Source organism: Notamacropus eugenii, chromosome 3 (assembly GCF_028372415.1).
Source record: "Notamacropus eugenii isolate mMacEug1 chromosome 3, mMacEug1.pri_v2, whole genome shotgun sequence".
Lineage (NCBI taxonomy): Eukaryota > Metazoa > Chordata > Mammalia > Diprotodontia > Macropodidae > Notamacropus > Notamacropus eugenii.
In genome coordinates this window covers 176,680,662-176,703,081 of record NC_092874.1, presented here as the reverse complement: position 1 = coordinate 176,703,081, position 22,420 = coordinate 176,680,662, and the positions used below count along the sequence as shown (strand labels likewise).

Genomic DNA, 22,420 nt, shown 5'->3' with positions numbered 1-22,420 from the left:
GCTACAGCTTCTTGGATTCACAGGTGAGAGGTGGAGCAGGTGGACACCAAAGGTAAAAAGCAGCTCTGAGAAGGTCTTGGCAGACTTTACACCAGAGGTGTGAACGTCCCCTACCCACTTATGGGGGAGATAGTGTGTAAGTAGAACCCAAATTTCCCCCAAATTCCCACCTCCTGATCCTTCTATCCTTGTAATTCAGTTATCGCCTGCCAAGATCTTTTCCTCCTGCTGTATTACTCTGTATTCTCATCCACAGTCATCTTAGCCCATCATGATCTTTAGTTTTCATCATCCTAAAGCTTCTAGTGTTTGCCTCCCTGTGGAAGACATAGTAGCCCTTCAGTATTTTTTCTCTCTTGCCTCTAACATATTGTACTAGGAGGAAGAATGGGCAAATTTCTTGTTCCTCACAGTAACATCCAGACTAACTCTTCAATACAATCATTTGGCAACTTATCTTCCTTAGATATCTCTATCTGTCTATATCACTAACTCTAGAACCTTGCTGCAGTCATTTACCAGGTCCAAGGTCAGTACTGTCCCTCTTTTCTTAAGGACTTCAGTGTTGCTGTTCATTCATTTCAGTCATGTCTGATTCTTCATGACTCCATTTGGGGTTTTCTTGGCAAAGATACTGGAATGGTTTGCCATTTCTTTCTCCACTTCATTTTACAGATGAGGAAACTGGAATTAACAGGGTTAAGTGACTTGCCCAGGGTCACACAGCTGGAAGTGTCTGGGACCAGATTTGAACTGAGGTCTTCCTGACTCCAGGACCAGTGCTCTATCCACTGTGCCACCTAGCTGTCCGTAAGGACTTCAGTACCTGTTTCAGTTTTTCTTTCTACTTCAAACCCTGTCTTATACTTGGAGACTTCAACATACATAATATCCCATGTGGATTTTGAAGTTTGATTCAGTGGAAGAAAATACATTTGGTTGGAATGTTGGCGGCATGATTTTGGGGAAAAAAAGTAGGAATCTGGGGTGGCTAAATACACATTCTTATTTGTCTTTTCTTTTAGTTAACACATATCAGTTCATCACCAGACCTCTCAGGTATAGGTCCTATACTAGTGTAAATCGCAATGAATTCATACTTTTACATCACCTTTGATTCTTGGCTGCAACTTCCAATAAATCCTCCACTGAGCAGCAACAAAGCACGGTAGAGCTAGATCTTCCTCTTGTTTTTGGGTAGCAGTACAAGCATTCACACCATCAACCTGTTTATTCCTCATACTTGCTACATAATGTTTCAAATCATACATTTTCTCCTTGAACTTTTATCTGAATCACAGGAATGCAATTTCTCTCTGGTCCCTATACTACATGGTTATGCCATGAATCATTGACCACTACAGCCTCTAATGAAGGAAACTACAGATGACACAAAGGGCAATGGAAAGACGAAATATTGGTATAAGTAGGTTGCCACAATGATGATGAATACAAGCAGCATAAAGAAAATCCAAGAATGTATAGATCAGCCCATTTAAATTAAATTTTTCTTGCTTATTCAGAATATCATCTATAGGCCTGGTTGTGTTTCATCCTCACTTAAGAGAGAAACATGACAAATGCTGAGCAGGGGACACTTGAAAACAAGCATATCAGTTAAAGACTAGCTACCTGCCCGCAAGAAGGGGTCAAGCAACACAAGCTAGTAGGTGAACTCCCCTTCCAAGGTATCTCATGCTGCTTTGGTTCCTGAGCACCAATTAAAACTGTACTCTGATCCACCTGCAGCTTGGAGACCTCTGTTAACTTCGAGCGGCCTTGGGTAATTGCTACAAGAGCGTTCTTGTACAGCTTCCCATATAAAAATTCAAAAGAACATTGCAACATTTATCCTATTCCGTGTTATGATATTACATTGCTGATACAAAGGAACGCCAAACAGTGTTATTATCTACACATTTGGAGCTACAGAGTTGTGGATATTAGCAAATGTGTGTTTGTAATTGACTCTTTAACAGTATTATTCAATGCGCAGAATAACCATCCCCTGTACATTAGTATTTACATTAAGAATACAGTTTATTTTTAATGGAATATTGTAGGGTATATCAGAGCATGTGCTGATATTTCAGATGGAATTTCTCTCCCAATTCATTATCTCTTTCTTTCTCTCTCCAGGATCTTGTTTCCTTTGTGCTTAGGCATTATTTTTTGTGATTCCCGGCAACAAAATTAAAAAATACAAACTTCAGGAGTCTTCTTATTTAGTTGCTAGTGGAATATTATTCTGATACTAAGACCAATAGTGCTACAAAGAAGAGTCATAGAATCCATTAGTTACAAATATGTGTAACTTTTATATCAAAATCCTCATAGATTCCTTTCCTTCCAGTTTCTCCTATGGATGGTATCATATGGCAGATTTTTTCAGACACAAAGGTGCAACTTGAAGTTCAGGTTTTAGAACTATATCTGGGTAGCTCAGGGGAGAACTAGCTGGTTGAGTACCATGATGACAGTACTAAGCTGTTTTACATGGTCATTTGGAGGAGGACCTCTCTCTTAAGTAGATGAGTTCATCATTCAAATACCATACAAAAGTAATCCAAGGCTAATATCCTTTTTTTTATTCCTCAGAATATGCTGCTTCTGAGACAATGCTTTGATTTGGGGATACTCTATCAATTAACTGCTGACAGGTAAAATTATCCAGGACTTCTGTAAAGCCCTAAGCAACAAGCAGATTGTTCTTTGGATTATTACAGGAGACAGCATGATGTCGTGAAAGAGACAATTGCCCTTGAAGCCTGGAGGATCTGAGTTCAAGACCTAACTCTGATACATACTGGCTGTTTGACTCTGTCATTTAACTGCCAAGTACTCTAGGAACCCTCTTAAGATTATAAATTGCAGACGTGCTAGCCTGCACCTTATCTCTTATATGTTGAACCAGAGAGCTTCTGAAGTGCCCTTCCCCTGAAAATTTGAGATTCTGTTTAGACTACCACTAAGTAATACTCTCATTACTTCTATCTTCATAACTTTAGCAAACCTCTTAAACTCTGAGTTTCAGTCTTCCCCTCTGAAAAATGGATACGTTACTTATTACACTGAGATATTACAAGGATCAAATTAATATTTAATGTAATATGTTTGATAGCCCTAGAAGACAATATAAAATTGAGTTTTTATTCTCTCCTTACTTCCTTCCCACCCCACCCCTAACTCAATTAACCCTACTTGCCCCCTATTACCTCCAGGAGCAAATATAAAATTCTCTGTCATTCAAAGCCTCTTATAACCTATCACCATTCTACCTTTCCAGTCTTTTCACATTTTACTCCCCACCACATACTCTTCAATCAGTGACACTGGCTTCGTGGTTGTTCCTTGAGCAAAATATTCCATCTCTAAGCTTTGGGCATTTTCTTTGACTGTCCTCCATACCAGGAATGTTCTCCTTCCTCAACTCCACCTATTGACTTACCTGGCTTCCTTTAAGTCTCAATTTAAATCTCATCTTTTACAAGAAGCCTTTCTCCGCCCTTCTTTTTTTTTGTGAGTGAAGAGGTAGAATTTTATTGGAATATAAACATTTAGAGAAAATGTGTAAGATAGAAAATTACAACAGCATATACAGATGCTTGCTATAAGAAGTCATCTGCTATATTCATCCACTGCCTATGCTACACATTTTTTCTGTTAGAGTATATCAGATATGGGGGAAGGGTGGAAGGAGGGAGCGAAGCTGCCTTCACTGTATGTTTTAAAAAAACAAGGTCCTATAGCAATCTACTGTTTGATAAATCCAAAGATCCCAGGTTCTATGATAAAAATTCACAATTTGACAAAAACTGCTGGGAAAACTGGAATGTATGGCAGGAACTGGGCATAGACCAACATCTGACATCGTATACCAAAATAAAGTTCAAATGGGTACAGGATTTAAATATTAAGGCTGATACTATGAACAAATTAGGGGAGCAGGTAATAGTTTAACTGTCAGATTTATGGAGAATGGAAGAATTTATGACCAAACAATAGATAGAGAACGTTGTGAAATGCAAAATGGATAATTTTGATTACATTAAATTGAAAAGTTTTTTTTGCACAAAGCCAATGCAGCCAAGATCAGGAGGGAAGCAGAAAACTGGGAAAGAATTACAGGAGTCATTTCTAAAATATATAGAGAAATGAGTCAAATTTACAAGAATACAACTCATTCCCCAATTGATAAATGGTCAAAAGATATGAACAGATGGTTTTCAGAGGAAGAAATTAAAGATGCCTATAGTCATATGAAAAAAATGTTCTAAGTCACTATTGATTAGAGAGACGCAAATCAAAACAACTCTGAGGTACCACATCACACCTATCAGATTGGCTAACTTGACGAAACAGGAAAATGATGTATGTTGGAGAAGATGTGAGAAAGTTGGAACACTAATACATTATTGGTGGAGTTCTGAACTGATCCAATTTGGAACTATGCCTTAAGGGCTATAAAAATGTGCATATTCTTTGACCCAGCAATATTGCTTCTTGGACTGTATCACAAAGAGATTATAAAAATGGGAAAAGGACCTCCGTGTTCAAAAATATTTATAGCAGCTTTCTTTGTGATGGCCAAGAATTGGAAATTGAGGGGATGCCCATCCATTGCGGAATGGTTGAACAAGTTGTGGTATATGAATATAATGGAATACTATTGTACTATGAGAAATGATGAACAGGTGAACTTCAATTTTCTGAAAAATTTTTTGGAAAGATTTATATGAACTGATGCTGAGTGAAGTGAGCAGAACCAGGAGATCATTGTTCACAGGGTATGCCACAGGGTGCGAAGACTGATTTTGATAGACTCCTCAGCAGTGCAAGGACCTAAAACAATTCCAAAGAACTCATAACGCAAAATGCCATCCACATCCAAAGGAAGAAAGAACTATGGAGTCAGAATGCAAAGGGAAGCTATTTTCTTTTCTGTTTTATTTTTTTTCTTTCTCATGGTTTTTCCCATTCTTCTATGCAACATGACTAATGTGAAAACATGTTTAACAGAGATATATGTGTAGAGCCCATATCAGATTGCATGTCATCTTGGGGAGGAGGAGAAAAATTAAAACTTAGTGAATGTTGAAAACTAAAAATAAATAAATTGAAAACTGTAAAAAAAAAAAAAGAATTAATATAATTTTTAAAAAATAAAAAATTTGGAAGTGGAAAACAATAGGTCCTTTCTGAGGAAGCAGATCTTGGAGCTAAGGCCCCTTTACCTGTGGCTTCTCCATTATCTTCCTCCAAACCTCTTAATTCTAGTGCCTTCTCTCTATTAATTATTTCCTATTTATCCCACTTGTTTTTATATATTTGTTTGTATGGTGTCTGCCCTTTGGATTATGAGTTCCTTGAGAGCAGGGATTATCTTTGCCTTTTTTTTTTTTTGTATGCCCAGCGCCTAGCACAGTGGCTAGTCCATCGTAGGTACCAAATAAAGGATTATTGATTGATTTCATTGATTGGCCAGGGTAAATCTTGAAGCAAAAACAATACCAAATGTTCCTTAGTGCCAGATAGGCCTCTTCTGTTTCTGCAGTAACAGTGGCAAAGTGGCTACAAGGGGGATAGAAGGTGTCAAGAATCACCCAGCTTTTAGACTATCAAGAAACAACTCAGCTGCTGCTGCTCTAAATGGGAGTCTTTTCCAAAGACCATTCACAAGCCACACTGCTGGAGGACATTCTTGTTACGAATGAAGTCAGAAGACAAAAGTTGCAGCTAAGGTTTTCCTTAGGCAAAAGGTGGGTAGAGTTGGTTTTATTGTGCATCCAAGAGAATAAAACATTTGGTCATCGCTTCCTCTCTCACAGGTGTGTATGTATATATGCATATTTCACCATTCATGCATACATAATGCATAAATGCATAGATGCACACATGTGTCTCTGTATACGTATATCTATATATCTCTGTCAGTCTGAAGAATATGAACAGCAGTGCCTTATAAAATAGGAATAGAGGGAAAATCAGTTTAAAGAAAGCTTAGTGAGATGCCCAACTAAACGAAGCCATTCCCAGGGCTTTTAAAAATGGAAATGGAAGAACAACACACAGACAAAAGATGGAAACTATCTAAAAAATGTTCATAATCGAGACTTTTTAACATGAGGAGCTATAGAGCTATCATACGTGGACTCTGATATTACAGTCATGACGAGGCTTCTAGAGCAAGGATTCTTAACTTGGGTTCTGCAAATATTAAAAAAAATTACCATTATATTCCGACATAACTGTTTTCCTTTATAATTCTGTTTTATTTTACATATTTAAAAACAGCATTTTGAAAAGGGGTCCATAGGCTGCACCCAAATGCCAAAAAGGTCCATCATACAAACACACACACACACACACAAACACATATATACACACCTACACAATAAACATTTGCATACACATACATGCACATGCATACACATCCACACAATACGTACACATACATACATACACACATGTGCACACATGCATGCACACACATACACACGTGCATACACATGCACACACACATTTTAAGAGGCGCTGCTTTAGAGTAAGCAGATTTATTGTTGCTGTTTGTCCTTGCCTCTCAAAGAGGACCAATGACCCCAGGAGGCTGGTATCTTGATTTGAAGGTGAATTGCATTTAAGTGAGGCAGGACGGTGCAAAGTCATCAGCCTCATTCTCTCCTCCAGGGTCATCGGAGTCCACTGCCAAGACATAGGTCAGGACAAATGCAGATGGCCCCAGATGCAGTGGGAGACAACCTTTTTAAGCTAAGCTCTTTCCCAGGTCTGTTTGTCTGAGGCAACACCCATCCAATGATTTAAGGTTAGGTAAGAAATGAAGCAGTAAAGGACCTAGTTTGCCTACTCCAAAAAATCAATCAAATGGAATGGTAGATTCTCAGGGTTTGTGACTAGAACAGAAATAATGGCTGTTTACATACACTCTGAGACATCAAAACCCAAAAAAATGACCAAGTGAGGCTTGGGCTGAGACCTATTATTGGCCAATCAGTGAGACTTAGCATAAAAAGGCCAATACTCCCACTGTATCTGAAATCATTTCCATTTGTCCTGATCTATGTGTTGCCACTGGACTCAGATGACCCTGGAGGAGACAGTGAGGTTGGTGACTTTGCACAACCCTGCCTGATCTGAATCCAATTCATTCGCAAATCAAGACAAGACAGAGTAAGTGGAAATGGTGTTAATGAGAGATAAAGAAAAAACAAACAAACCTTAGACCTTATTGTTAACAAAAAAACAAGGCAACTATAAGAACATCAGAAATTACCTATGAGCCTACTGACCTATTTTCTCTACTACTTTTTACTTTCCACCATGTAAAATCTTTACAAAAATAATCTACACAAGAATTAAGGACATTGTCAGTTATGGCAGTAGAAGAGAAAAGGCAGGCTTTCAAAAGTAATATTCTATAGACCACATCTTTTTCATCAAACAGTGAATTGAAAGCTCTAGCTAAATAGAGGGTCCCATTGGGCTTATTGTCTATTGACTTTAAGTATTTAATTCAGTAGAGCCAAATACCACCTTAAAATGTCTTTTCTAATAAAACATCTTCCATAGACATGCAAATATTACCTTATTAAATATAAAAACAGAGATCATGCTGTTAGATAATTCTCTAATTAACAGTATCAATCAAGGAATAAAAGGGGAGATGTGCATTTGGCAGTGGTGTTCACCATTGTCATGGAGAGTCTGTACAGAGGTCAAGCTGAATAGATTCACTCTGAATGATGTGACCTGCCAGATGTTCTCATTTGCAGATTACATTCGTCTGATTATATTAGTCCCTGGAACACTGAAGAGCTCCAGAAAAAATATCCATTATCATTCAAAGAGTTTGGCTTAATTACCCATGCAAGAAAACTCAAGTGGATGAGGAGTGTTAACCATCGTATAACGTGGAGTTGGATGGTTTATCTATCTGTCTATCTATCTATCTATCTATCTATCTATCTATCTATCTATCTATCAATCTATCATCTGTCTATCTATCTGTCTTACAGCACATAAACATATACTTTAATATGCATATGCATGCCCGCATGTATCTATAATGCATACATATAAGGGGGAAGGGAAGAAGCATTTATTAAGTGCCTACTATATGTGAGGCAATGTGTTAATAAGTGCTTGAAACAAATAATATCTCACTTGATTCTTATAACAACTCCCTGTAAGGTAGTACTATTATAATTCCCATTTTACAATTGAGGAAACTGAGTAAAACAGAGATTAAGTGACTTGTCCAGGATCACGTAAATGTTTGAGGCTGGATTTGAATTCATGTTGTCCTGACTCCAAGCCCATTGTTGAGTGACACCACCAGCTACCTCCATATGAAATACATAGAGGCAACTTGGTATAGTGGATAGTCAGCTGTGGCTAGAGTCAAGAAAACCTGGGTATATACAACACAAACAAATACAATATTCCTATGCACATGTATACACAAACACACACACACATATATACATATATGTATATATACACCCGTGTGTGTATATGTCTTTCCTTCCTTCCCACCCCCCTCTCCCTTTCTTCCTCTTTCCTTCTTTCTCTCTCTTCTTTCTTTCCTTACTTTTTCTTGTCTGTCTATCTATCCATCTATATCACATAGAGGCAGTATGGAGTAGTGGATAGTGCCAGCCTTGGGTTAAGAAAAGCTGTGTTCAATGCCCATCAATTGGAGAACGGCTGACCAAGTTGTGGTATATGAATGTAATGGAACACTATTGTGCTATTACAATTGATAAACAGGAAGACTTCAGAGAGGCCTGGAAGGATTTATATGAACTGATACTGAGTGAAAGAAGCAGAACCAGGAGAACTTTGTACACAGTAACAACCACAGTGTGTGAGGAATTTTTCTGGTAGACTTAGCCCTTCACAGCACTGCAAGGATTTGGAATATTCCCAAAGGACTCGAGGCAAAATGGCCATCCACATCCAGAGGAAAAACTATGGAATTGGAACATGGAATGAAACAGAATATTTTCTCTTGTGTTATGTTTTATTTTGGTTTGTTTTTTCTCATGGTTTCCCCCATTCATTGTAATTTCTCTATGTAACATCACTAATGTGAAAATGTACTTAATAAGAATGTACGTATGGAAACCGTATAAGATTGCATGTCATCCATCTTGGAGAGGGAGGGTGAGAAAATCTAAGACTTCTGGAAATGATTGTAGAAAACTGAAAACAAACTAATAAAACAACAACAACCAAAAACAGCTGTATTGAGGCCCTCCTGACTAGTTGTGTAACCCTGAGCAAGTTACTTGGCCTCTTCATGTTCCTGATCCTCACTGGTAGAGGGAGTTTTCTCCACTGAAAACTACCTGTATTGGGGAAATAAGCATTCTAATACCACTCCCCTACATCTAAGACATCGCTTTTAGGAGGCACTGCAGTTCATAATCTTCTATCACCATTCTCTAACACCTTCCAAATAAATGTATTCCACATCACAAAAATGATATAAAATAGGCCTTTGTTTCAGTAAGAAGTTTGGGGTTCATTAAAAGATAGTATAATTTTTCAAACATAATCCAACCCCCTCGTTTCCTCCTGGTCAACTCTGGGTCAAATTAATTGTTGAGCAGAAGTGTCTTCTGTCCAGAATGTGTGTATATATATACACAAATAGATGTACACACACAGTATGACTATATTTTCACAGTATGCTTGGTTTCCTTTGTAATCCTATGTCTTTTATATTATATTATCTATTTATCTGTGGAATGAAGCAAAACATACAGTCATATACTGTGCAAATACATGTCATATGTAAGTACACATATAGACATATATGTGTGTGTGTGCATATATGTTAGGAGGGGTTGTTTGCAAGGATAGCTTGAGAAACTAAACCAATAACATTTTCCTGAACTTAATAACTCCATGAGAAAAGGATATGAGGTTAGTCTGGCATAATATGTTCTTGATGAAGTCATTCTGGTTCTCTGTGATTGGTTTGCCTGTCCTTTGTATAGTCACCAGGTTTTTAATAATATATCCTAGAATTTTGTCAAGTCAAGGAACATTTATTGAATGCTTATTATGTACCAGGCAAAAACACAAGCAGAAGGACAGTTCCTGTTCTCAAGTATCTATGGAAAGAAACTGAGAAAGAGGGGTGGAGTGGGGAGGTACAGAGAAGATGAAGGTATCTGTGGACGTGATAGAGAAAGTCTAGGAGAGTCAGAAAGTACAACCTGGGGAGAAAAAGAAGACATTGCTAGTGTAGGTGCCCTCCTTCAAATACTGCTGCTAGAGGAACTAGCCAATCAGAGAGAGAAAATCGACATGAATGTAAGGTACTTTCACTGTTTAAAGTACAGAGGTAAATTGAGCTTCCAAGCCAAGAGATCTTCCAGAGTAAAGACTCTCAAGATCCTGGAAAGGAGTTCATTTGGTTCGGGCGATTTGAACTCTTCAGAACAGTCAAACATTTTCATACCATCTTCCTACTTGGGTTTTAACTCCTTATCAGTCATTTTTCATATTTTCTGGTTCCCTTCACTCTTCTGATTCAGTGCCACCATCCACACAAGGCTTTTTCTGATCTCCCTGCTCCCAGTTGTCATCGGTCTATTAACAAGATAGTGGTGTGCTAGAACCAGTTCATATTGGATTCCAGAGCCAATTGTTAAATTTTCAGCATATTTACACTTTATAGTAAATTCTACAAATTAGGGCTTTCCTTGTTTCATTGACTATCTACACTCTAGACTTAAGGAAGTGATGGAGAAAGTATTAAGAATGCAAATTAAACTACAAGTATGTCATACCTACTCCAAGCCGGTTGTTAAACATTTACAAACACTTCTCTGAATATAAGGTCCTTAAGGACAGAAATTGCTTTGCTTTTGCCTTTGCATACCTGATGCCTACCAGAGTAGGTATTTCGTTAATTCTTATTCATTAATCAGCAATGGATCCCTTTTGAAATTTTTTCTCCTAAAATTCTGTGGCATATAACAGACAACTGCTGGTTTTCTCCTACTACATCACAAATTCTAAACTGACATAATCACTTACCCTCAAGGTCCCTATCCCGGGAACCAGTTTCTTCTTGTTCAGGATAAGGTCCCAAGTCCAAGTTTTTCTTACTGGCTTCTCCACTTTTTGAAGGATTAACTTATCATTGAGGCAAGTCAAAAATTATTAATTGCTTTGCTTTTGGCAGGAGACTACAGCAGATGTCTGGATAATTGAAGCCTCCTCTCACCCCACCCCTTCCCAATTCCCATCATTACTATTTCAATGTCTCATCTCTGTGCCAGGCTTATGATGTTTCCCAGATTCTCTGATGAATATAGTTTTTATTCCTGCCTCCATTCAATATTTACTCAAATATTCTTCATCGTAAAAAATCTGCGGTTTGGGGATTTTTCTCACATTTACACACACACACACACATTTAGACACACACACATACATATATATATACACACATGTATATATACATATGTGTTTACAGAGATATAGATATAGATTTATAGATATTCATATCTATATGTGTATATTAAATGTTCATATATATACAATATTAGCAACATCAAACCCCTTTGGGTCTCTTCTGCTCCTCCTGAATAAGGTACACTCTTCTAAAGCTACATTCCATTCATACATTCTTAGTGAGACATCAGTGACCCAAGATTCAGGTGGAGACAGAAGGAAGTATCAAGTTATTAGCCAATAGAGAAGTTAATACATTTTAAAATAATAAAGAAATGTCAGAATCAAGTCCATATAATAGGAATTGGTAGAAATGGCAATTATCTGAACATTTGTGGGAGCAGCAACTGATCTGAATCTCAGTTTTCCTAATATCTAAATTCCCATATTGAAATGATGTAAATAATGCAGTTGTCAAATTTTGAGGACTCTATCAATGATAAATGTTGCATGGAATCATGAAAAGTAGTAGCATATAAATTACACTATTCCTGTTTGCTGGTGGAAAAACCAACATAAAATAAGGAGCAACATTGACAATAAAATCACCCAAAAAAGGCTACATGGAGAATTTTCCATTAGAACATTACTACTGACTTAGGCTTTTGCATATCCGAACTATTGGTGATTTTTTTATGCCATCAGAGCCCTTTTTATATACAGACATACAGTTGTTCTAGAAAAAGAACTATGAAGTCAGAATGCAGGTCGAAGCATTATTATTTGCTTTTTTCCCCTTTTTCTTCTTTCTTGTGTTTCCTTTCATCGATTCGAATCGTTTTTTACATGAATAATGTCAAAATATGTTCAATATGAATGTATATGTAGAGCCTCTATCAGATTGCATGTTGTCTTGGGGAGGGGGGAGGGAAGGACAGAAAATGTAGCACTCAGAACATTAAGGAAGTGAATGCTGAAAGCTAAAAATAAATAAAAAAGACTTGCAGTTGCCCATTTATCATTTGACCAAACACAAAGGTGATAGCAATAGTAAATAATAAATCATATTCCAGAAAAATATCAAAATGACATCAGATTAACCTGAGGGGTAGATTGTGCGGGTGTGATGAGGTTTTTGGTTTTTTAAAGTATCTTTTACACATATCTCTCGTAGAAGTATAACGAGTCCCATACTTCACACCAAAGCGAAAATGATTTGTATGAGTTCTAACTCTGGCTTGGGTTGACATTAAAAACAACAACCTTTGATGAAATTATTTCCTTATAAATCATTGCAACACATCTATTATGCTGCAGCTGTATTTTCTCTTTACTGACAAAATGTCTAACCTTTGCATCATACTCAGTGAAAGTTGTGATCTTATAAGCATATTATTTTAAGTGGTCTTTGAACCGCTTACTAAACATTGATTATGTTCTCAGCCAGAACTCGGGTTCAAAATAACAGTAGTGGCAGTAGGAATTTTCCTTCTTGTCCCCTTTGTCAAACTACGTAACACAAAGAGAGGCAAGGACCTGGTGAATGTGGATAGGGTAGATAACCTAAGTAACTGATCAAAAGGGGAAAGAGATGTTTGGGACTAAAGATGGGGGGAAGGATACCTCCCATTTAAATAGTTGCTTTGATTTTTGTGTTTTATTTTTAAAATAATCTGGACCTGAGATTTCATTTCTCCGTGTGGGAAATTCCCTTCATTCATGAAGATCAGGAACTTCTCTGTAATTGACTTGGAGAGTTTCCTGGCAGCCCTGAGAAGCTGACTTTCCCTTAATCATACAATCAATTTGATTTAGAGGTCACATTGGAATTCAGGTTGTCTTGACTCCAAAGCCTGTCCCCTTAACCACCACATCGTGTTAGCTATCTTTATATTTGTTACCTTCTCTAATCCTAACCGTGATGAAGTGCTATGAATAATATGTCTAATTTTTGATACTCTGTTAATGGTAAATGTTGCATAGGACCATGAGAAATAGCACACACACACACAATGTGCATCTTGGTATGTAAAGTGGCCAATAAATCCTGCACTAATTGAAACAATTGGAGCCATTCAAAATCATTAGGATTACTGGCTTCAACTTCAGAGAAGTTGGGTGGATTTCTGGTTTTGGTTCATCGTAGTTTGCTATCTACTAGAAACTTATATACTTCCAAATAGGCTGCCATTCTTTGGTAAGATATCTATATTTTCTAAAGAAATCTTTAGAAATACACATTCAATTTCTCTTTTGTACAATAATTCAGAAGCCAATAAAAATTCTTCAGTCAACATCAGTGAAACACCAAATTTGATGACAGCCGATGATAGTGGTGGCAGACCTAGACCCAGGTGCTTACTTGACTCACCCTCGCTCCAGCTCCCATGATAACAGGTAGCAGTAGAATCATCTGATTATACATACTGACGTTCCCAACACCAAAAAGAGCTGTGCGTACTGACTTCTTCAGGTTTTATGTTTTGGCAAATCAGGACCAGAAAAGATAAGTAATCATGAATGGCCATACGTATACTTTTGCTTTGGCAGAAGAAATGAACATTCTTGAATTCTGGCTCTCAGATATTTGTTCTAACTTCTACATAGTACTCTGCATTAAAACAAAAACTATTGTGAAGATATGAGTTCATTTGAAGGCCAAAAGGACTGTCATTATTCACCTTCCAGACACAGGTCAGACACAAGCAGTGAATGTAGTATTCATTATTACTTTATTAACAATGTGGCTTACAATTTTCAAGTAAAAAGGGGATTTTTTTTTCCATTTAGAATAAAAATTAAAATATAACTCTGAATATAGATTTTCATTTATTTACATGAAAACATATATACAGAATACAATCTTACAGCAAACTAACAACATGCCCTTTGTCCTGCAAATTTCAAAAGTAAAAACACCATCAATTTCTCTTTTACACACCAAAAAGTACACAACATATGAATCAAATCTCAATACAAACTATTCAAACTGGAATGCAAAACAGCAAGAGGGCTTTCAACATTCGCCACTAGAAAGACTTTATGCTTCTAAACGTCATGCTATTTCCCATTTTTGGACAATAAATGAGAGAAGTTTTCTGTCATTTTTCATTTGTCTGTTTCCCCGCACACAAATTATCATTATTTTAGCAAAAGATTGTCGTCCTACAAGTTTTTGTCTTCAATACATCTTTTTCTACCCATATGGGACTCTTACAATTCCTGATTAAGGTTTGGCACTGCTTACTCTGACCTTAACTGATAGTTTAAGAAAAACTAAATAGAGATAACTTGGGAAATGATACCAAGCAGCATTTAAAATAAAGGAACATGTGAGAAAGCTTGGCCAGAACTGAAAGCAGCATCATGTGTTGGCATTTTTAGTGTGTTAGAAAGATGTTTGGGTAAAGTAAGTGGTTCAAACCAGACTAATTAGGATTCAAACCAAAATATTTAGTGGGCACATAACATACTATGACTGATGGTTGAAAGTAGAGAAAATAAATGGTCTGCAGAATTTAACCACAGCAAATGTTATTTAATTTAAAGGGAGGGTGACACAGATTAATTTTGAGCATGTTTAAGAAAAAATTTGCACATTCATAGTATGAGAACATCTTACATTATCATTGTTGCCACTTTTCTACAATTTTCATTTGCTTCTGAATTATTGCACCAAAGAGAAAATAAGAATATTTATGTTTCTCCAACGATTTCTCCTTTAGAAACTATGGATGTTTCACTTTATCTTATCCCTTCAAATATCTGCAGCCTCTAATAGTTTTGCAAAAATGAAAAAAATTGAGTTTCATGATCTTGTCAATAAGTAACTCTGATGGTCCAAATCATAGCAAAGAGGTTTTTAACAGTTTTTTTTTTCATTTTCAGTTATATAGACACAAATATAAACTGTTGTTTATTTTTAAGTATGAAAGCCCCTAGGGCTTCCAAAATGTGGCAGCTTAAGGAAAAACATCTACGGATGGGGTGTTTGCTGCAAGATATGAAGGCAGAACTCAGTGTTCTGCCTGACTTAACCCTCCCAGCTCTAAGAGGAAGATTAGGAAATTCTACTCAATCTTTGAAGGGCAGAAAACGATTCATTTCCTAAAGCTAAGTATTAGCCTGCACCACAGGCTTGGATCATTATAAGTTACTGAGCAGCAACCGAGAATTGAAGTTCTCTAGTATAGTGTGGGGATGGGGTGGCGATGAAAAAGAAGCAGAAAATTTTAAACTTCATGTCTACATTAAGTTTTGCTAACTCACATCATATTTCAAAAATGCTATGGGAGTGTATTCCGTAAAAGAATGTTGGTGAATTCTCTTATACAGAATCTTTTATCATGACCATATCATTTCCATTATTTACTTTTTTAAAAATTACATTTTTCCTTAATTTTTCCTTTGTACAGTTATAGTCCATACCTATAGTAAGGAAACACACATGCACATGCATGTGCATGTGCATGTGTGTTGGGGAGATGGAGGGGAAATTGAATCCTGCTGGTGTGACACAGCAACACAGTCTATGACTTTTTGTTTGTTTGCCAAATTGCACAGATTTTCCGTATGGAACAGGAAGGAAATTAAGTCAGGTTTTAAGGGTAGCAAGTTATGAAATGTACATAAGACCAAAGTATTTGAGGGAATGTGGTCTCAAAAGTATGGTGTGGAGGAACTAAATGAAAGCAGTCTTTGGAGAGCAGTTGAATAAAGAGACCACACCTATTCGCTTGAGAGGGGCAAAAAAAGACCATAGTTAGAAGTCTGGGAGAGGGCCAGAATGATGATGATGGTGGTAGACTCAAAGAGTTTTACTGTCCTTTTAATTAGTAGTGGTAGAGAGATAAAATTTAAAAGGTCTTCAGAAACTTTTAAAGAACTGGGGAAAAACCATATCTAAAGATGTATTTGTGTATGTGGGTTTCTTTTGGGTGGACTCATGATACTGTGCTGTTATTTGGAGAAACTAAAGTGTACACACAGAATTCAAGAGTCAGAAGTTCTGGAAGATATCAACAACTTCACTGAGATGGGGGCGGGGATCACTCTATACAGTAGCAACGCAAAGTAAAGGGAAGAAAGATTAAAAATCCGTCCCTTATATGATTTGAACATTGTAGGCCTAAAATGAGCTGCTTTTCCCAAAGGTTGTGAAGATGGTCCCACTCTAACTAAACCAATCACGGGCTGGACTCTGAGACAGTGTCCACCTTCTCCTCCTATATGCCCACAAAGGTTGAGTTAACAATACACTCACCCCATTCTTTCCTTGTTGTATGGCAGAGAGAATATGGGGAGAAAGTAAGTCATATAGATAAGGAAAATCACTGGCATGTAGTGCCAACCCAAGGTTGAGCATCCAATTAAGAGACTAGCCCAGCTTTGATTTGTGGCCTTCATCAACACATCCATTGGTCATGGTGATGTCTTGCCCTTCCCTCTCCAATCCCTTTCCACCTCCTGGAAAGGACAAGAGAAGTTGATATCAATACTAAAAGTAAAATGTAGTGCAGTTGGCTCATTCCTTCATATCAGTTTAAGCTACATGCAAATGGCATGGTTAGAAAAGACCACAGAGAAAAGATCATAAAGAAATCTACAGAGAAAAGGCCAGAACTCTTGAAATCTCTCAGTCACATTTAACTTCATGATAAAGTATTTTGAGCCAAAGAGACTGAGGACACAGGGCTAGGAGACCCAAAGGTAGATCAAAACTAGCTTGGAGAATTCACTAAAACTCCACTACAAACCAATGATGCATCACAAGGCATTTTTCCAGCATTACAATGTCAACAAGCATTGTTCTACATGATGCTCTGTCAGGGTTCTCAACACAGAAGTCCATTCCTTAAAGGTTTATAACATGGCTGTAAACACTAAATTTAGGCTGAGACAAACACATCTCAATAGCAGAAGATGTACATGTAACTTCTCACTTTTGTCAGTCCCAAAACGCTGAATAAAAGGTCAGCATTTCTAATCTGACTTGCCAGAGAAAGTTCAGCCAATGAAATAGTCCCACAGCAGACATAGGAGCCCAGATCATAGCTATACACACTGCCAGTGCTGAGACCAAATTTCAGGTGGGGAAAGATCAAAATAGTTATTTTTGGATATGGCATCACCGTGGAGCTTGGCTTTTGAAAAATTTAGGACTTGTTACTAATTTAAAATATTTTTGTAAAAATATCAGTGGATTAAAATCACAATAGGTTATAATAATTTTTTAAGAAAACTTTCAGGTCTTGATGAATGCTTGAGTAATTGATTGGATCTCACGGATGATTCTTTTGGTCTGAGAGCACTCTTAACCTGGAGTCACACAGAGGTATCTCTATAGGTGGCCTACTTCTTTAACTCTTAATATCTGCAAAATGTTCCAAGTAGTCAGGTTGGGAAACTGGATGGAGTTGTGGCTACAGTGTTAGTTGGGGGAAAGATTACAGGGGTCCAATTTTGTCTACCCAGATAATGCCATTAAGAGAATGGACAGCAAGTGAGTAGAGAGCCTTTCATTGTTCCATCTCCCACTCATGTGTTTAAGTGATCTGTGAAATCTGGGTTACTTAACCAAAACAAAGTCATACCAAGCTGATAGGTGACACACTGTGGAACTCCACCCCAAGGAATTTCAGGTTGTCTCTAACAGAAGTCTCAACACCTCATCTGAAATGTTCCATTTCCCTATCCTGAGATGCTCAAGTAATTTCTTTCAGTATCATGTCCTGTAGTTCGACTTCCTTAGGAGAATCATAAGAACCCCTTTCTTGATCCAATTACAGACAAATTAAAGGGACAAGGCTTCATTTTATTAAGAGTTGGGAATACTCTGTGTCTCTGCAGACTTTTTCTAGATTCCCGCTCTCCTTTCCCATGCTCACACTTTTCCTAAGAGCGCTGACAAAGCTAGAGGATTAGTTGGTCTCTGTCATAATCACATCCTGCTTTAATATATATCTTCATCAACACTCGTGTTATAAATGTGACAGAAATGTGTTGATCACTAGGATCAAATTGCAATGGTAAAAGTCACTTGAAAATGTGATCACACACATTTCAATATGAAAGAAGTGTGGACAGATGTTCTTGAGGTTTATTTGTAGCTCTTTTTTTTTAATTGCCTGGTGGGTATCCCATATAACTGCAGAAAAAAAAAACACTACCGACTGCTAACCTTTCTCTTGAAAGGCGTAGGAAACCTCAATCAGAAGGCGCCATGGGTTTCGTGGGAAAGGGGGAGCAAGGCTCCCTAAGCTTTTGCTGTATCATGGGATGCCACAATAGAAAATAGCAAATTATGCTCTCAGAAAGTGGTTGCTGTGGTATTTCAGTGTGCTTTAAAAACAGAGACATATTAAATAAATGCAGGGGAAGGGGTCAGAGATTGGTTGAGAAGTCTGGGTCTTTCTCACACTGAGATTTTTCTAGTGCTTCAATGTCAAATGTCTGCAGACAGAAGAAAGCCTGTTTCCAGATGGCCTGTCCCCCAGGCAGGAATCCTCCAAGAACAGGGCTAGTTGGCATACTGTGCATAGAATGCAACTTTCACTCTTTCAATCTGATGGCAAAGCTTGATGGCAGGCCCCAGTTTCAGCTCCATGCACTCCTGCACTGTGGGAAGCGTCAAAAGTAGAAGTGCTTGGCCGTCAATATCCTGGCATAAGAAAACAAGTGTTAGAATATGGGTTCCTAAGTTCTTTTGTATCATGGACTCCTTTGGCAGTCTGGTAAAATCTATGCTTTTCTAAGAATCATGTTTTTAAATGCACAAACTAAAATTAATTGCAAAGGAAGCCAATAATACTGAAATAGTTTTTTAAAAAGAAAAACAAAGTTCCTGGACGTTAGATTATGAACTCCTGGATTAGGGAGAGGAGCAGCTAATTCGGCTGAAGTGGTGCTGTCCAAGCTGATCCCTGGCCAGGTTAGAATGCGTCCTTCTTCGGAGAAGGTCTAGAGAGCTCTGGGCTACTCTGAATCCAATGGGAATTACAAGAGAACTTAGTTTGAATTTTTCATCTTTATTTAGGGATATGGCCTAAAAAAAGTCTTATTTTAACCTATTCATTAGCTGGAAAGTTCTTATTTTCATAGCATTTGTGTGCCTTGAAACAAGGAATACCCCCCCAAGAAGGTGATGGGGGAAAAGGTTTGTCATGAGTTGCCATAGAAGATCTAAAATGTCACACACTCAGCCGCTTCCATTTCCTGCAGATAGAACACAGCTTCTGTAGAGATGCTGGACACACACAAGGAAGCTCTAGCAACTGCTACTAGGGCTGGTGATGGCCCCAAGGCCTTGCTAAGGCTTGAATTATCATCATGGAAAGTCAGTTGTTTGGGTCTTAAAAGAATTTTTTTTTGAGGGGAATATTCCTAAGTATTTGATGAAGCAGGATTAATTAATAGCTAGCAGGAGACAAGGTAGACAAAAGATGGGAGAAAGGGCCTTGGAAGAAGAGGTATGTAGGCAGCAAAAGTGAGGGAGTGAAGGAGGGAGGGCTGCAAAGGAAGATAACAAAGACACATCTCACATATTCACAACTTTTGTCAGGGCCAGCCTAAAATACACATACAACCACCCCCACCCCCACCTGATAGAGATGCCTTCCTGTGCAGTGGAGAAATTCAGAGGTAAACTTTAACCCTAAAAATTTAAGATAACTCTGACTGGATGAGCACAGATTCTGTTGTGAACAAATATCCAAGTCTAGCATAATGTGGATTTGGTAAGCAGTGCTGCTCTCAGTTTCCCTCCTCCCCATGACACTTATCTGGTGCAAATATGACTGTAGTCAGGAGAGAATATGAAGCTGACAAGCCAAGAAGCTGCTACAATTCATGGAAAAGACAAGGTGAATTTTTCTCCTTAAATACTTAATCTAGACAGAGAGTCTGAAATCTTTTGAACATGGTTTCTTCATAACCATGTCTCAAAGAGATTTTAAGTTGCTCCTCTGGAAATAAGAGGAAACCAGTGATCTCATTGTGATTAGAACTTCACAGCTTCTGAAATCTCCAAGCTTATCCCAGGCATGGGGCAACATGATCTAAGCCAGGGGTGGGGAGCCTGTGGCCCTCTAGATCCTCAAGTGTGGCCGTTTGACTGAATCCAAACTTCACGAACTGTCAAAGGGCCACACTTGAGGAGCTAGAGGGCCACATGTGGCCTTGGGGCCACAGGCTCCCCACCCCTGATCTAAGCTATAATCACGCAAGTGCAATTAATATATGACATGGCTAATGTCCACCAATAAACAGCAAATTATTAGTTCATTTTGTCTGTGTGAAGACTTCTGTCTTCAAAGTAATGGTCTGTGAATTTAACTGACTGACTAATCAGAATCCTTAGTATGAAATGGTGTTTAAAACAAAGGTCTGTCAACCTTGGGAACAAAAGACTAAACCCACAAGGATCATTTATTTATCACTTGGCCTAGCTCAAAACTGTCATCTTTATGTGCTAACATGCTATACTAATGAAAACGGCCAGATTTATAAACTAACCAGAAGGCTAAGTATAGATACGTCGATGGCAGTGTTGTCTATTAATTTTTTTGATTGCTGACAAACATTAGGCATGACATATATCAAGAAGTCACTATCCTAACACTAAAGATGCAGAGCTGTCATAGACTGTTCGAGCTGTAAGGAACCCTAGGGAATTATTGCTCCAGTTCATCTGGAAAATAAAGGGGCTGGTCTACTTATCTCTATGATTCAAATATGTTTGCATTTGAGATTATAAATTACAAATACCAGCTTAAATCCTAACTCAATAAGTTTCAACTCTTGGAAATTTCAACGTCTTATTTACATTGTCTTAGAAAGCTTTTTTTGCACTTGTAGAATCTAATTTTATTTTCAGAACATGCCTATCAGTGCCTAGCAGGTAAAGTTATCTGCAAAAGGTTATACGGTAATTCAATAACCCAGCATCGGCCTGTGCCACCTGACTTCAGATGCAAATGTATGACACGTGGTGTGGCTAATATCTCCAGGGGTAGCCCTCAAAGCAAGTATGATGAAAATTTTGTTATTTGTGTTAATAACAGGTTAACATTAATCTCCCACTTTAAAGTTTGCAGAGCACTTCACAAATATTAACTCATTTCATCTTCACAACAACCCTTAGCAACAGATGCTATTATCACCTGCATTTTATAAATAAGGAAACTGAGGCAGACAGAGGTTCATTTACTGGTCCCGGGTCACATGCTAAGTCTCTGAGGCAGGGTGTGAACCCAGTACTCTATTTGCCATGCTACCTCAATGATTTATTATGCTTCCCATGTACCCGTACTATGTCTTCATCATGAGTCTACTCTGCCTACTACCCTTAGATGCTAAGAATGGAAAACTTAAAAATGATCTGACAGTTCCCTCCTCCAAATTCCACTATTACTGTCAAAGGGAATCACCATCTTCCCATCGCCTAGGCTCATCATCTTGGTGTCGTCCTCCATTCCTCCCACCTATCTAATCTACTGCCGAATCTGATCCTTTCTACCTGAATGGATTAAATTATTTTCATCACTGGAATATGACCTCCTCGGGGGTAGGGACCTCTATATCTACAGCAGTTGTTGGCACAGCCCCTGGCACACTGTGCACACTTACTAAATGGCTTGTGGCTTGACCTAAACAAAATGTCATTTTGGATTCAGAAGGCGATTCAGTGTATCACAAGGCTCTGAAAGGACTCTGAACATCAATTACTGATATATAGTTGTACAGAGGGTGGAGAAATTGCTCCCCTCCTACCTTTTAAATATCAGATATTCAGCTAACTTTCTTGTCAAAAAATCTTTCCTATTAAAATATACTGGAAAACTGGACCTCCCAGGAGTATGCTATTTTAGCTTTTCTGAAAGTAGGTATATAAACACATATGCCTGGAGTATGAAATGATACATATGACCATTCAGAACTAAAAGGAAAATATATAATTCTTGCAAATGCTTCTTTTTTGTTCATAACAATT

The 22,420-nt window shown here is 37.8% G+C and overlaps 1 protein-coding gene across 4 annotated transcripts in view; it reads right to left on the bottom strand.

Moving 5' to 3' along the window:
• Nucleotides 1-18,223: 18,223 nt before the first annotated feature.
• The window catches only part of SFMBT2 (Scm like with four mbt domains 2), a 295,043-nt gene continuing 290,846 nt past the window's right edge, over nucleotides 18,224-22,420 (bottom strand). For all 4 annotated transcript variants that reach the window (XM_072653415.1, XM_072653416.1, XM_072653418.1 and 1 more), the window contains one exon: nucleotides 18,224-19,090. In XM_072653415.1, the coding sequence (XP_072509516.1) occupies nucleotides 18,950-19,090 (141 nt within the window). In that variant the 3' untranslated portion in view covers nucleotides 18,224-18,949. The remainder of the gene's footprint in view (nucleotides 19,091-22,420) is intronic.